The sequence below is a fragment of the Colossoma macropomum genome, unplaced genomic scaffold, assembly GCF_904425465.1.
Source record: "Colossoma macropomum unplaced genomic scaffold, Colossoma_macropomum, whole genome shotgun sequence".
Classification (NCBI taxonomy): Eukaryota; Metazoa; Chordata; class Actinopteri; order Characiformes; family Serrasalmidae; genus Colossoma; species Colossoma macropomum.
This window is the reverse complement of record NW_023494790.1, coordinates 2,694,379-2,709,784: the sequence shown is the minus strand read 5'-3', so window position 1 is coordinate 2,709,784 and position 15,406 is coordinate 2,694,379. Positions and strand designations below refer to the sequence as shown.

General features: G+C 41.3%; 1 protein-coding gene across 2 annotated transcripts in view; it reads right to left on the bottom strand.

Annotated features, from left to right (window-relative positions):
- polr3a (polymerase (RNA) III (DNA directed) polypeptide A) overlaps nt 1-15,406 on the bottom strand; it is a 71,385-nt gene that overhangs the window by 45,809 nt on the left and 10,170 nt on the right. For both annotated transcript variants that reach the window (XM_036571921.1, XM_036571922.1), the window contains exons 7-15: nt 14,639-14,801; nt 14,223-14,359; nt 12,509-12,612; nt 10,954-11,095; nt 9,870-10,010; nt 9,632-9,701; nt 8,582-8,709; nt 7,464-7,602; nt 846-1,010 (exon numbers count right to left, since the gene is read on the bottom strand). In XM_036571921.1, coding sequence (XP_036427814.1) covers nt 846-1,010; nt 7,464-7,602; nt 8,582-8,709; nt 9,632-9,701; nt 9,870-10,010; nt 10,954-11,095; nt 12,509-12,612; nt 14,223-14,359; nt 14,639-14,801 — 1,189 coding nt within the window. The remainder of the gene's footprint in view (nt 1-845; nt 1,011-7,463; nt 7,603-8,581; nt 8,710-9,631; nt 9,702-9,869; nt 10,011-10,953; nt 11,096-12,508; nt 12,613-14,222; nt 14,360-14,638; nt 14,802-15,406) is intronic.

Here is a 15,406-nt window from a genome sequence, read left to right as displayed (position 1 = left end):
AGATATTTAAAAAGGAACTCCACCAATTATGTAATAAAAATCTGCATAATTAAATGGTTAAAATGTAAACAGAGTCGTTCAGAGTGCTTTGGAGCAATAGTTCACAGTGGTGGTGATAGGAACCAGACGTCCACCTCTAAAAGCTCCCTCACAGAGAGTTACTACATGAAATGGTTATGAATTCACTGCCTGATGACTGAGACACTGTTTTATGATAGTTTTAAGAAGGTTTTGTCCTTAAATTCCATTCATGGCGGAGGGATACATAATATGAGGGCGCTGTGAGGCAAAATAGTCCCCAAAGAGAACTTATTATTTCAGATTTTCCACTATTTTCCCATCATCAACATTCCATATAAACTCAGAAGACTCATGTAGGTTCACTGGTGGTTCTGGATAGTAAATAAAATGTCTATATTTGTGTTGTAGTCATGGCGACCCCTGGTTCCTATCACCACCACTGTAAAGACATCTGAACCGTTTCACACCAAACCACTCTGAATCACTGTTTACATCTCACACACTGAATTATGCAGAAAGTAAACAGATTTAATTTAATGAAATACTCATCAGCCAATCCAAGCTCCTTAATGTATTAACAGAATTTCAGCATAAATTATTTAGTATAAATCAGAACCACTAAACCACCCTGAACGACTGTTTTTGTCTTAACTACAGAGAAATTTGGAAAAAATGGTGGGATTTCCCTTTAAAGGCCCTTTAGAATCCATTGATATATAAACATTCAGCAGATAAACCTTTATTCTCACTCTAACACAGCAATGAGAAAGTCTGGCTGAGACACTCCTGTGAGCTCTCTGTCTCTCACACAGGTGATAACGTACACAGGTAAACAGGTGCGAGTCTGGCGAGGCGGCTCATGGCGTTGGCTGCCTCCAGCTGCCCCCAGTCCCTCAGCAGGATGTAGAAAATATTATTCTTAGATCCAGAACCCAGAGTTCCTTTATCCATACTGCCACACAGCAGCTCACTGTTCTGTATCACCACAACTACAGAGACAGAGAGAGAGAGAGAGAGTCATTACTTTCAGTTTCAAAAGTTTGAAATCAATGTCTTACAGAAGATTATATACACATACATGTATATAAATGCGTATGCATATATTATATATCTACACCGATCAGGCATAACACTCTGACCACCTCCTTGTTTCTACGCTCATTGTCCATTTTATCAGCTCCACTTACTATATAGGTGCACTTTGTAGTTCTACAGTTACAGACTGTAGTCCATCTGTTTCTCTGATACTTTGTTAGCCCCCTTTTACCCTGTTCTTCAGTGGTCAGGACCCCCATGGATCCTCACAGAGCAGGTACTATTTGGGTGGTGGATCATTCTCAGCACTGCAGTAACACTGACGTGGTGGTGGTGTGTTAGTGTGTGTTGCGCTGGTCTGAGTGGATCAGACACAGCAGTTAGTTCCGGTCACGCGAGCTGATTGGTTGAGAAGCGTTCTAACTGTGCTGTTATTTCACCATAACATCACGTTTTTTTTCCACAAACACTATCACTCTGCTGAGACGCCGTTGCTAAGCAACGACTCTGACAGCTGTAGGAGACGCTCAAGACATTTGAATGTTTTTACTTCTTACTTTGCCACAAACAGAAAATGGACACTTTTAAGATCACATTTGACCGACAGCCGATTTGGTCAGACTCTGAAGATGAGACGACACTAAATTCCCAAACTATCAGTTGGTCTGTGTGGAGCTGGAGAACGAACTGCCGGCTGTGCAGCGAGTGGGCGGAGCTCGTTACTCTGACGTAGCAACAAGCTGCTCGTTAAGGAACTATAATTTGGTGAAGGAACTGTGAACATTAAAACATATTAAACGCCGCGTTCACGGCCCAGTTTATTAATTTATTACTGTATTTATTTAACTGTTGTATAAAGCAACAGAACACTCGAGGAGTGTGTTATCGCCAATAACATCACGGCTGTGATTTGCTCGCAGGCACGAGCCAAACACTCCCTCTTGTGTTCTATTGCTTAAACATATATATAAATATGTAACGTGTACACACACACACACACACAGACACAGACACATATATATATACACATATATATATATATATATATATATATATATATATATATATATATATATATATATATATATATATATATATCTTGCTGTTGTCGGAACAAAGCCTCGTACCTAAACTGTTGTCAATTTTCAGTTTTTGTCCATTTGAAAAGAATGTGTTTCTCTGGACAGTCAGAACAGCTATCAGAATCAAAATATAGATCAGCTTGGTTGGATGGACGGATGGTTGGATGGACGGATGGTTGGATGGATGTAAATAAAACTGTAGAAATGTTAGATGTGAAAACTAATCAAAAGAGCTGTAGAAGATTCTAAAATGACTGAGAACAATGTAGAACATCAAGAACGGAGTTCTGATAAAACTAACATCAAAAAGACTTTTTGGGACAAAAATCTAAGAATGTCTTCCTTTGTCTAGTTTATATTTCAATCTACAAGTTATTATTGCATAAAACGTCAAAGCTTACTAATACGACAAAGTGTTTATCAGTAATGATGTACAGTAAGGCTCGTCTCTGTTGGGCCTACATAACTGAACTGTTTCGTGCGCATCAGTGACGCTGTGGTTGTTTTTTCCTCTCTTTTGTGCCCTCTGACCTCTGCGTCAGCATGTACGTTAATGCAGAGGTTTACAGCACCTTAAAGAGCCACGTAAACCACGTGTGAGCTGCATTCAGACTGTAGGGGGCGGAAGCCATTAACCGCTCTATAAAATGTAAATTAGTTCCTGTGAAGCCAAAGGCAACAAAACCTAAAGAAGCTCAAACACTCGTAGGGTCTCAGTTTGCAGGGCTGTGACTTTTGAAGGGTCTATTTCTCGTCACCGTCCCTTTTCGAAAGAACCTGGAGGATCCTTAAAATGCGGCTGAGAAGTGGGACCTTCTTTCAGCTGAATTCTGAGGATTGCATCCTTCTCAGCACTGAGATCCCATGAGCCTCTGCGCTGCAAGCTACTACAACAAAGCAGCAAAGTACGCTCGATGTTTTCAAGCGCATGTTGTTTTTAAATGCATGTTGTTTTTAAGCGCATGTTTTTAAGCGCATGTTGTTTTTAAGCGCATGTTGTTTTTAAGCGCATGTTGTTTTTAAGCGCATGTTGTTTTTAAGCGCATGTTGTTTTTAAACGCGTGTTGTTTTTAACCGCGTGTTGTTTTTAAGCGTGTGTTGTTTTTAAGCGTGTTGTTTTTTAAGCGCATGTTTTTAAATGCATGTTCTTTTTAAGCGCATGTTGTTTTTAAATGCATGTTGTTTTTAAGCGTGTGTTGTTTTTAAACGCATGTTGTTTTTAAGCGCATGTTGTTTTTAAATGCATGTTGTTTTTAAGCGTGTGTTGTTTTTAAGCGTGTTGTTTTTAAGCGTGTGTTGTTTTTAAGCGTGTTGTTTTTAAAGCGCATGTTTTTAAATGCATGTTCTTTTTAAGTGCATGTTGTTTTTAAATGCATGTTGTTTTTAAGCGTGTGTTGTTTTTAAGCGCGTGTTGTTTTTTAAGCGCATGTTTTTAAATGCATGTTGTTTTTAAGCGTGTGTTGTTTTTAAGCGCGTGTTGTTTTTAAATGCATGTTGTTTTTAAGCGCGTGTTGTTTTTTAAGCGCATGTTTTTAAATGCATGTTGTTTTTAAGCGTGTGTTGTTTTTAAGCGCGTGTTGTTTTTAAATGCATGTTGTTTTTAAGCGCGTGTTGTTTTTTAAGCGCATGTTTTTAAATGCATGTTGTTTTTAAGCGTGTGTTGTTTTTTAAGCGCATGTTTTTAAGCGCGTGTTGTTTTTAAGCGCGTGTTGTTTTTAAGCGCGTGTTGTTTTTTAAGCGCATGTTTTTAAATGCATGTTGTTTTTAAGCGTGTGTTGTTTTTTAAGCGCGTGTTGTTTTTAAATGCATGTTGTTTTTAAGCGCGTGTTGTTTTTAAGCGTGTGTTGTTTTTAAACGCATGTTGTTTTTAAGCGTGTGTTGTTTTTTAAGCGCATGTTTTTAAATGCATGTTCTTTTTAAGCGCATGTTGTTTTTAAATGCGTGTTGTTTTTAAGCGTGTGTTGTTTTTAAGCGTGTGTTGTTTTTTAAGCGCATGTTTTTAAATGCATGTTCTTTTTAAGCGCATGTTGTTTTTAAGCGTGTGTTGTTTTTAAGCGTGTGTTGTTTTTAAGCGTGTTGTTTTTTAAGCGCATGTTTTTAAATGCATGTTGTTTTTAAGCGCATGTTGTTTTTAAATGCATGTTGTTTTTAAGCGCATGTTTTTAAGCGCATGTTGTTTTTAAGCGCATGTTTTTAAGCGCATGTTTTTAAACGCATGTTGTTTTTAAGCGCATGTTTTTAAATGCATGTTGTTTTTAAGCGCATGTTGTTTTTAAATGCATGTTGTTTTTAAGCGTGTGTTGTTTTTTAAGCGCATGTTTTTAAATGCATGTTCTTTTTAAGCGCGTGTTGTTTTTAAGCGTGTGTTGTTTTTAAGCGTGTGTTGTTTTTAAGCGTGTTGTTTTTAAGCGCATGTTTTTAAATGCATGTTGTTTTTAAGCGCATGTTGTTTTTAAGCGCGTGTTGTTTTTAAGCGCATGTTTTTAAATGCATGTTGTTTTTAAGCGCATGTTGTTTTTAAATGCATGTTGTTTTTAAGCGCATGTTGTTTTTAAATGCATGTTGTTTTTAAGCGCATGTTTTTAAACGCATGTTGTTTTTAAGCGCATGTTTTTAAACGCATGTTGTTTTTAAATGCATGTTGTTTTTAAACGCATGTTGTTTTTAAACGCATGTTGCTTCCAATAGTTTGTGAAAATCAGTACCGGCTGCAGAAGACGTTAGTGCCCTGTCGTAATATAGACAGCCAGCTATATTCTTAGCACTGATGTGTAAAATTGTCAGCATCTCAATTTCACCTCCGTTAAGTACGTAAAGGGTTAATACTTAAGCGAAGTAGCGAAGGAGCTCTTAATAAAACACAACAGCCAAAAGCAGCTAAGGCCCGATTCACACACACTGCGTCTGCGCGGTGTGAGCGACACAGAAAGTCATGCTTTTCCATTTCAACGTCCATATTAACTGGTCAGCGCTTTCACGCAGGCTGAGCAGGCGAAGCGGCAGAGCGTCCCAGCAGTGTTTAGAATCAGAATCAAGCTTTATTGGCCAGGTTTGTTTACACAAACAAGGAATTTGGTTTTGGTTACAGGAGCTCACAGTGCAGAGTATCAGATAGACGTTCACATGTAGTAAATAAAATAAAAATAAAATAAAATAATAAAATAAAATAAAATAAAACAGAACAAGCATTCCTACCACTCACTCACTCATACACACACACACACACACACACACACACAGAGTCATACCTGTAAACCTTACAATGTGCAAAGTATGAGTCTTTAGTTAAAGTGCTGAGTGCAGCAGCAGTTAAAGGGTGTACAGTGGCAGAGAAAGGGATCAGTGGGGCATCAGTCAGATACGTGGGGGTAATAAGGCAGGTAAGTGAGGTGCTAGAAGAAACACTGGTCTGTGACGGTGGTTTCAGAGGATGGACTGTTGAGTGTGATAACATACCCAATATATTTAGAAGTGTAGTTTAGAAGCTGAAATATTGTTTATGTGTAATATTTTTAATTGCTTAAGAGAGTGATGGCTCTCACACAGCACAATACACTGAAATTAGCAATGAAAATCACTAGAAATTAAACAGAAAACTACACAAACTTAAAAATGCTATTAATTTAATTCATGACGAAATACTAGATAACATTCCGTACAGCAGACAGATTTCCCAGTTGGTCTACCAGGCTTGAAACGTTTACCTAATCAGAAGTCAGAATGCGGTCGAGGATAAACAAACATACCGTGCACTTTTATAAATTATATTTTTATTATGCAGAGTGACTGATGTGACGATTTATCCGTCTGGAAACAGGAATGTCTGTATAACTCGCCGCTCCGCTCTGCAGGGCAAACGCTGTAGATATGAAAGGCCAGCACGTTTGAGCTGTAGCGCTCATGCCGCCACATCACTGACGCCATGCAGAAGCAGTATGCGTGAAAAAGGCCTAACGCTACCATCCAAAGCTAAATCTGAACTTGAACCAAGTCACACAGCCGACTGTGAAGCAGCAGCAGACGGGAACGTCACTAACGCTGACTAATCTGTGCGCTGACAGTTCAGCTCCAGTGGAGATTTTGAAGTTAGGAGCAGTTAGGAGCTCATTTTAATCATTTAATTTTAATCGTTTATGTTTTTAAAAAAAATGGAGTGAAAACAAAAACGAAAACGTTAAAATAGTTTCTGATTGGTTAGCATTACTGCTACTGAGTGCTGATTGGTTAGCATTACTGCTACTGAGTGCTGATTGGCTGGCGAGCGGAGCAGCTCATTGGCTGTTCGTGCTCACAGATGTCATGAACGTACATGAAGCACCGTTTTAAACTCCTATAACTCGAGTTTAAAAAAAGTTTTAGCTGCTCTGTGTTCAGGAAATGAATGAATTCTTTTACATTAAACTGTTTAAGCATTTATAAACTATGATTTCGCTCAAATGCTCCTGTGGCATGCGCCTGCTCTGGCGGCCACCATCGTCGGGGCCCGAACACCCAGTGGCGACGAACCTCGGCCAGGCAGCGAGGCCACTCCACTACACCTCACCTTCGACCTGGGCAGCCTCGCTGCATAACAGGGGGCGGGGCCCAGACGGCGGAGCTCGGGACTCGCTCCTTGCCCTGGTGCCTCTCGTTGCCGGCACCGTCGTCGTCTTCCTCCTCCTCCCGCCGTCACTCGGGGGAGCCTGGGCTTTGCGCTCCGCCCCCTCCCCACTCGCGGCTCTCTCCCTGCCGTCCTGGCCGAGGTTTGTCGCCACTGGGTGTTCGGGCCCCGCCTTCCTGCCGGCTCTGACAGCCGTCATCGTCGGGGCCCGGGGGGCGGGCGCATGCTACAGCTCCATATCAACCCATTCATTTTGGACTCGCTCAGGAGCGCCCTCTAGTGTTTGAGAAACCCGGAAGACATTACAGAGTGGTAATTCTCCTCTCTATAATTCTCTGGCTCTACTTAGCAACAGTCACTTAAATGAGACGCACTGAATGTCACCCACTCTGTGGAGAGTGGGCAGAGCTAAACCGCTGTAAGATGAACAAATTGGTGAGGCTAAATCGCTGTAGCCTGAATGGGCGGGGCTTAATCGCTGTAGGCTAAAGGGTGGAGCTAAACTGCTGTAGACTGAATGGGTGGGGTTTAATCACTGTAGGCTGCATGGGTGGAGCTAAACCGCTGTGTGGGCTGAAAGGGTGGAGCTAAACTGCTGTAGACTGAATGGGTGGAGCTAAACTGCTGTAGGCTGGACGAATGGGTGGTCAGTTATGAATATGTTTAGAACCGCGCCCCATGCGTGAGTGCATGCATGTGTGTATGTGATTGTGGGTAAAACTCACAGGAGTCATTGGGGCACAGGTCCTCTCCTTTTCCACAGTACTGTTTTCCTTTGGTCCTCAGGTTGGCTTTAACTGGACAGCTCTTGCTGGGCTTCAGAATCAGACTGAAAATCTGTTTACCCGTCCACAGACACATGGGCTAACAGACACACAGGGGAAAAAAAATTATAATAATCATGAATTATTACGCACTAAGGTCTAAAGTGACTTCAGTCAAACCAGCTTCCCACTGTGTGAACGTTTCAAGGTAAACGGACCAAAAGAAACAGTCCAAAATGACAGAATGCAAAACAAATCTGAATTTAATTCATTACGTAAGTCATCATGTAACTGAGTGACTGCATTTCCATTTTACATAATGTAAATCTAATGTACAGCTAAATAATAATAACTACTGTGGACTTCTAAGGGTTAAACTCCAACAAGGCCACACAGCACTTCTGTTCGTCTTCCTTCTGCACCTACAGGACACCATACTGTGGATAATAAAGGGTTTAAGTGGATAAAGTAAAGGTTTAAGTGTTTTCCTGTTACATTTATATTCATACAGTCATATGGAAATGTTTGGGCTAGGAAAAATTACATGTTCTGTACTCTGTAGTGGACGCGTTACCTTATTTTCACTTCAAACCTTTTCACACGACTGTATGAATATAAGAACTGAATGTATAATAAGATTCAGGATATAAAAACATATGGATACACTATATAGATACTATAGTACACAGATATATTACATGCATAAACATGGGGGGGGCAAGAGAGTGAAAGGAAGAAAAGAAAATATGAAACAGTAGAGGTAAAGAAAAAGAATTTAGAGGGAAAGAAAGCGAGAGAGAGAGAGAAGGTAAACAAAGAGAGAGGGAGTGTAAGAGAAAAGGAACGACACAGAAAAGATAAGACGGAGAGAGAGACAGAAATAGAAAGACGGAGGGGGAGAGAAAAAGAGGGGGGAGGGAGGGAGAGAGAGAGAGAGAGAGAGAGAGAGAGAGAGAGAGAGAGAGAGAGAGAGAGAACAGAGAGAGAGAGAGAGAACAGAGAACAGAGAGAGAGAGAGAGAGAGAGAGAGAGAGAGAGAGAGAGAGAGAGAGAGAGAGTGTTTGGGAGAGAGAGAGTACCTTGATGATAGCTGGGTGAGGGAGACAGACTTTGACTTTTTCATCTTTGCCCACCAGAATGGAGGCGATGATCTGGCAGGCTTTGGCTCGGTCGAAGAACGTGTCCTTCAGAGTGAGCAGATACGCACCTGCAGAAAACAGACGCAGAGAAAGAGCGCCACCTGCTGACTCACATCCTCTAACTCTAAGTTTAAATATATAAGGGAGCAAGCATGTATAAAAATATACACAGGACTTATATCAGGCACAATTATGTGAGTCGGCAAACAATTAAAAAAGGAAATAAAGACAATGTGTAGTTATATGATCCCTATCAGAGTAGCGGCCGAGCCGAGAGCACTAGCTGAGCTATAGGGTGCCTTTATGATCATGATACGAACACTGAAGATTTGTTTAATGCTTCAGTGTTAAAAAAAAGGACAGACTTAAATCTTTACATTCAGCTACTTTGGTTAAACCGTCACTGGACCACTGCCTGAAATACAACGGCTCCAAAAAGTACCGATACTAATCACTAATAAACTTCAATTAATAAAATATTAAAATGCTTAACAAAATGAAGGTGGGTGTTTCTAATAAAGTGGCCAGTGAGTGGAAGCACAAGATAGGTGTTTCTAATAAAGTGGCCAGTGAGTGGAAGCACAAGATAGGTGTTTCTAATAAAGTGGCCATTGGGTGGAAGTAGAAGGTAGGTGTTTCTAATAAAGTGGCCAGTGAGTGGAAGCACAAGACAGGTGTTTCTAATAAAGTGGCCATTGGGTGGAAGTAGAAGGCAGGTGTTTCTAATAAAGTGGCCAGTGAGTGGAAGCACAAGATAGGTGTTTCCAATAAAGTGGCCAGTTAGTAGAAGCACAAGGTAGGTGTTTCCAATAAAGTGGCCAGTTAGTAGAAGCACCAGGTAGGTGTTTCTAATAAAGTGGCCATTGGGTGGAAGTAGAAGGTAGGTGTTTCCAATAAAGTGGCCAGTGAGTGGAAGTACAAGGTAGGTGTTTCTAATAAAGTGGCCAGCGAGAGAGGCAAGCTGTTCACAAAGCCAAAACACACACATACCTGTCAGAAAATCCTGAATAGCAGCGATCAGAGGCTCTCCGTTCCTCGGGGTCACCAGGTTAGCCTTTGTCTGAGAGGGAGACATTAAAACACTGGGTGTAAACAACAATCTGACAGTACAGAACAGCAAACTCAAAGGTTTTCAAGGCTCTTCTGCTGTACAGCTGCAGTTCAAAACAAACACAGAGCCAACTGGAACATTTGCTCCATATCTCATATCTCTCCTTGTCTCTCTCACCCCCATGAGGACGAGCGCCTCAGCCTTGGCCTCCTCCGTCTGCGGCAGGTGAAGATTCATTTCATCTCCGTCAAAGTCAGCGTTATACGGCGTACACACGCACTCGTTAAAGCGGAACGTTCTGTGGGGCTTCACTCGAGCCTGGAGAGGATTAAAAACATCATTAACTCATTAAAATTAACTCAAAATATTGTTTTTTTGGGAAATTAGTGTGTTTTTGTGTCTATTTTATAACATTTTTGCCATATCTGCTTTAATTAGGGCTGTTTAACAATTAAAACAACCAGCCACAATCAGCCGCATTATTTTGAATAGTTAATGATTAGTTTATATTTTCTTATTTGTTCATATCTGACCCTGTTCCATTTTAAAAGCAGTGCATTGTGTCAGAGTTATATGAGTGGACAAAACAAGCTTCATAATAATGTATTTATTACTTTCAATAATTAAATAACATTATTTTTGTCATGTAAATAGTGTGAAAATATGAGGCAATCACATTAAAATCATCTCTTTTTAGAAAAAGACCAAAAATAACACATATAAAGTCGCGTGGAAAGGTTTGGGCACCCCTGGTCAAATTCTATACTGTTGCAGGTTTTCTAAGTGATAGCAAGTGAACACATCTTCTACATAGAACACACTTCTGCACATTTTAATACACAATTACTGTTTATTTACTGAATTTAAAGGGGAATTCATTGTCCATTTTATCAGCTCCACTTACTATATAGGTGCACTTTGTAGTACCCAAATAGTACCTGCTCTGTGGGGGTCCATGGGGGTCCTGACCACTGAAGAACAGGGTAAAAGGGGGCTAAAAAAGTATCAGAGAAACAGATGGACTACAGTCTGTAACTGTAGAACTACAAAGTGCACCTATATAGTAAGTGGAGCTGATTAAATGGACAATGAGTGTAGAAACAAGGAGGTGGTCAGAATGTTATGCCTGATCGGTGTGTTTTCACTTAGTAAATCAACATAACATGTCATTTGACCAGGGGTTGCCCAAACGTTCCCTTACGACTGTACCTCCAGTCAGTGAAAAGCAGTTTTAGGACATTATCAGTGCGTTTTGACTCACGATGTGTGCCATGATGCTGAGTTTGTGCAGTGAAGGCTGCCTGTTGAACAGCACGATGTCTCCGTCGATCATGTGTCTCTCCACCACATCGCCCAGCTTCAGCTCCTGAGCCATCTTCTCTCGGTTACCGTACTTCAGAAACCTGTTAATAAAGAACAACCAGAATTCCAAACTCAAATCAAATTACAGATCAGACAGAACAGAACCTTTAGTGCCAAATACAAAATCAGGCCACGTTCACATTACAAGCCTCGCTGCTCAAATCCGATTTTTTGCTCAAATCCGATCTCTCTGGCACGATGGTTCACACTTGTTTAGCTAAGTGATTCTAATCTGTCATTAATGTGACGAACTGGCGTCCTGAAATGACCCTCATGAGCTCATCCTACTCAGTAACGTCACGTGAATGAATCACGTGCATCATCAGCACAAACTAACGAGCAGAACGAGCTTCGCTGAGAAGATCATTAACTCTGATCAGCTCTCAGCTTCATTATTAGAGCGAGACGAAGGAGAAAAAGGTGAGATGAGCTGCTTTTCCACCTTTTACGGGCTTTAACTTCTGTTCGGCGCTGTTGCCATGGTAACGCTGAATGATGGCACAGGCACAGAGGAGAACAAGCACATGAATTCCGATCTGAGCGTCAGATTAAGGTCGCATGGCCACAAATCGGATACGTATCCGATCTAGGACCACATATGAAAGTGCTCAGGTCGGATTTGAAAAGATCAGACTTGCGTGTCACACAGCCCTGAAAACATCCAAAAAATCAGATTTGTGCCACTTCAGCCTGGTAATGTGAACGCAGCCTTAAACAGGCTGCTTTTGTTACTGTGCCTTTAAGACTGACACATGTAAATGAGCTCTGTTCTGACTGGCTGCCCTGTGTTGCACCACGGGGATAAAACACTGTGTGAGGGGGTGGGGCTAAACCGCTGCATGCTGAATAGGCACATATATGTAAATGTGTTGGTTTTAGTGGCATCACAAACACAATGAATTCAAAACAGGCCAATTTTGCAGCTTAGTTTCCATCTACGGACTGAAGAATGAACTGTACACTCCAGAACCTTAATAATGTTCATCACTGTTATTTAACCCTTAGAACCCTAAAATTTCAGGGATTTGTTTTGGTATTTTGGGTCAATTACAAAGTATTTACATGTGACAGTCACATGGACCCTGGGCTACTCAGATATGCCATTATTTGACAAGTAAATGCTAAAAAACTTAACTTCTTCATGAATTTTGATCAAAAAATTACCTAGCACCTTCAAAATGTTGCAATTATTTACTTAGAGATCTTGAAAACAAGCGGGATTGAAGATATCTTTTCAGAAATGATTTGTGTGTCTGTGAGCTGAAAATGCAAGAACTCTGATGGAGATTCATTCTAGATGCTAATTGGTTTCTATTAAGGTGGCCATGTTTTCTACTGATATTAAGTGCACGAAACTCTGATACACAAAGACAGGCTTTATTTTTAATTGGGTTAAATAAAATAAGCTAAAACACATGCACGAGTTCGCCTTAGCAGCTGTGCACAGCTCTCACCTCTTCATCTGCATGTGCCTCTGCTGGATGAAGTTAGCTCCTGGATGAACATCCGGACCGTTCTTCACCAGCTTCCTCATCAGCTCGATGTTGGCTTTGTTCACCTTAAACACCAGAACAGATCAGTGTGGATGGAGATAAAGCAAGAACCAGCGTTTGGCTAAAGGAGCCAAAAACGTTTAAACATATACAGCACTGTGAAAAAGTCAGAGACCCCCCCCTTAATTTACTTAACATCCAGTCAAAACAGTCATTCTGTTCAAGTTTGAGTGTTTAGTCCAAAGGTCGGCAACATGCGGCTCTTCTACTGCCCTGTTGTGGCTCCACAGCTGAATCAGATTAGTAGGTAAAAATAAAATAATCCTCCTTTACAGTAAAATAAAGCTCTGCTGATCGTTCAACACAGTTTAACAATAAATGGTCTTAAACTCTGGAGTTAATGTAGAACTGCTGATTCACCCTTTAACCCTGAAAATCAGCGCAGACTGCTGGTCACCATAGCAACACAGACAACAGTCTGGCCTTGTTAGTAGCTAACGAAACGGCAAAGAGAAAGATTTAAGACGAACATCGATAATTTAGAGACGAATGGACTTATTTGTGTTTATAATCACTCCAGCTGGTTTCCTGATACGTTTAATCTGCAACAAGAAACTGACAAACACTAAAAGGTCATGAAGCTGAAGTCAGATTCTCATTCAAATTATCCCGTTCCACCTTAAATGGTGCCTGAAGCTGGCGAATGAGAAGCGACTTCAGCCTTGTAGAAAGTCAAACGTTGAGAGACGTTTTACAACAAATTATTCTACTTTTGAGGAAAAGTTTAAATGGTTCTATACAGAACGTTTTTGGCATCGTTCTATATAGCACCCAAAAGCGTTCTTCTATTGTTATGATATCAAGCTTGTAACAATAGAAGAACCCTTCTTGGTGCCATATAGAACCATTTACCATCAATCTGAAGGACCCTTTTATGATGCAAAGACCCCCTTAATCATGCGTAGGGTTCTATACAGAACCATTTTCTTTACTAAACAACCCTTGAAGAACCACCGATTAGCCCACAATCACAGAATTCGCCTTATGTTCTTCTTTGATGTGTCCGTCTCCTTTTCTCAGTGAGGTTCTTCTTGATCAGCTACACATCCTTTCAGACCCACAGCGCTGAGTCGTCTTCTCACAGTGGAAGGATGGACAGAAACACCTGTGGATGTTTTCAGATCTGAAGCAGCTTGATTTTCTCCTCTCTCTCAGAGATGAAAGCTTTAAGTGCTGGTTATCTGATGGGGGCAGTTTTGGGGTCGACCTGGTCTTCCAGGTGGTTGTTAGGAGCCCCATTTTCTCTGTAGCTTTTAACCAGTTTTTAAACTCCAGTTTTAGAAAAACTAAATAGTGTTAGGAAGTTAAATAACTGAAGGGTGGTCTCTGACTTTTGCAGTGCTGTTGATCCACACAGTCATTCTGACAGACTGTAGTACACTACAGGAAGTCTAGGGGGCGATATGGCTTCTACTGTTTCATTTAAAAAGCCTCTATAATGTTCATACGATCCACACAGTCACTCTGACAGACTGCAATACACTACAGGAAGGGTAGGGGGCGATATGGCTTCTACTGTTTCATTTAAAAAGCTCTATAATGTTCATATGATCCACACAGTCACTCTGACAGACTGCAATACACTACAGGAAGGGTAGGGGGCGATATGGCTCACCTTCTCTGGGTAGGTGAGAATTTTGGCCACGTGAACCGGTACAGCCACCTCGTCGATCCTCAGGTTTGGGTCAGGAGAGATGACCGTTCGTCCGGAGAAATCTACTCTCTTTCCGGACAGGTTACCACGGAAACGACCTGGACACGAAGGTTAGATTAAAAATAAACTGAACCTTCCCAGCATCATAAAGCAGTGTGCAGTCAGCACCACTAACTGGTGGGGTATAAACCTTCATCACTTCACTTGGCTGGTCAACTACATTCGGGATAAAGGGCGGGGGGGGCGCGGGGGCTACCAGTGTGATTTCCTGTCAAATTATCACTTGTATAATATCTGATGTCTGACAGCTGTTTTGCAGCTCATCAATGTACTTTTCACCACATTTTAATCACAGTCGACTGAATCTGCTCCTTCACCTTGTTTCCCCTTCAGCCTCTGTACGAAGCCTCGCGTCCACTTCTTGGGCGCCATGTTGAGGGGGATGCCGGACAGCTCGCTGTTGATGTAGAGGGCGCACTGCAGCTGGAGGAAATCCCAGTCCTCCATAATCATCTGAGTCTTAGCCCCGGACATACGGTGCTGAGGGAGGGAGGAAAGGCGATAAAGCAGCGATTACAGCAGGGCAGAACCACAACACGGCACTGTCTGGGCTTTTTCCTGCACCAATACACCAAACCTGTATCATAAAGAGTGTAATAACCACCTGGGGAGATCAATCAGGTGTGGTGGAGCAGAAAGACACTAAATCGTGCCATGAACAGACTCCACACTGACAGAGAACATCACTCAGGACCCTGGTGTGGCTCCGATAAGAGTTTAACCTCTTCAACTCCTCGGGACCACCGGTGGTTCCAAAATGCACTTCGTCATATTCTTCATAACTTTCATATTTCATAAGCTACATTCTAAAGGTGGGGGTCGTATGAGAGCTGTAACTGTCTTCTTTCCAGTCAAATAGATGGGTGATGTAATTTAAAACCCTTATAATAAAAGAAGCTGAACTCAGTTTTTTGTCTACTGAAAGTCGACCCATTTTTCCACAAATCTGGGCTATAAACTATAAACAGATGGCGTCTCTTCAGTGATCTGCTCTGTAAACATTATTATTATAAAATAATACAAAGAGCGTTTAAGATTTTTGGCTTCCAGCAGTAAATTATAAGCATATAGCAATATGTGTGATC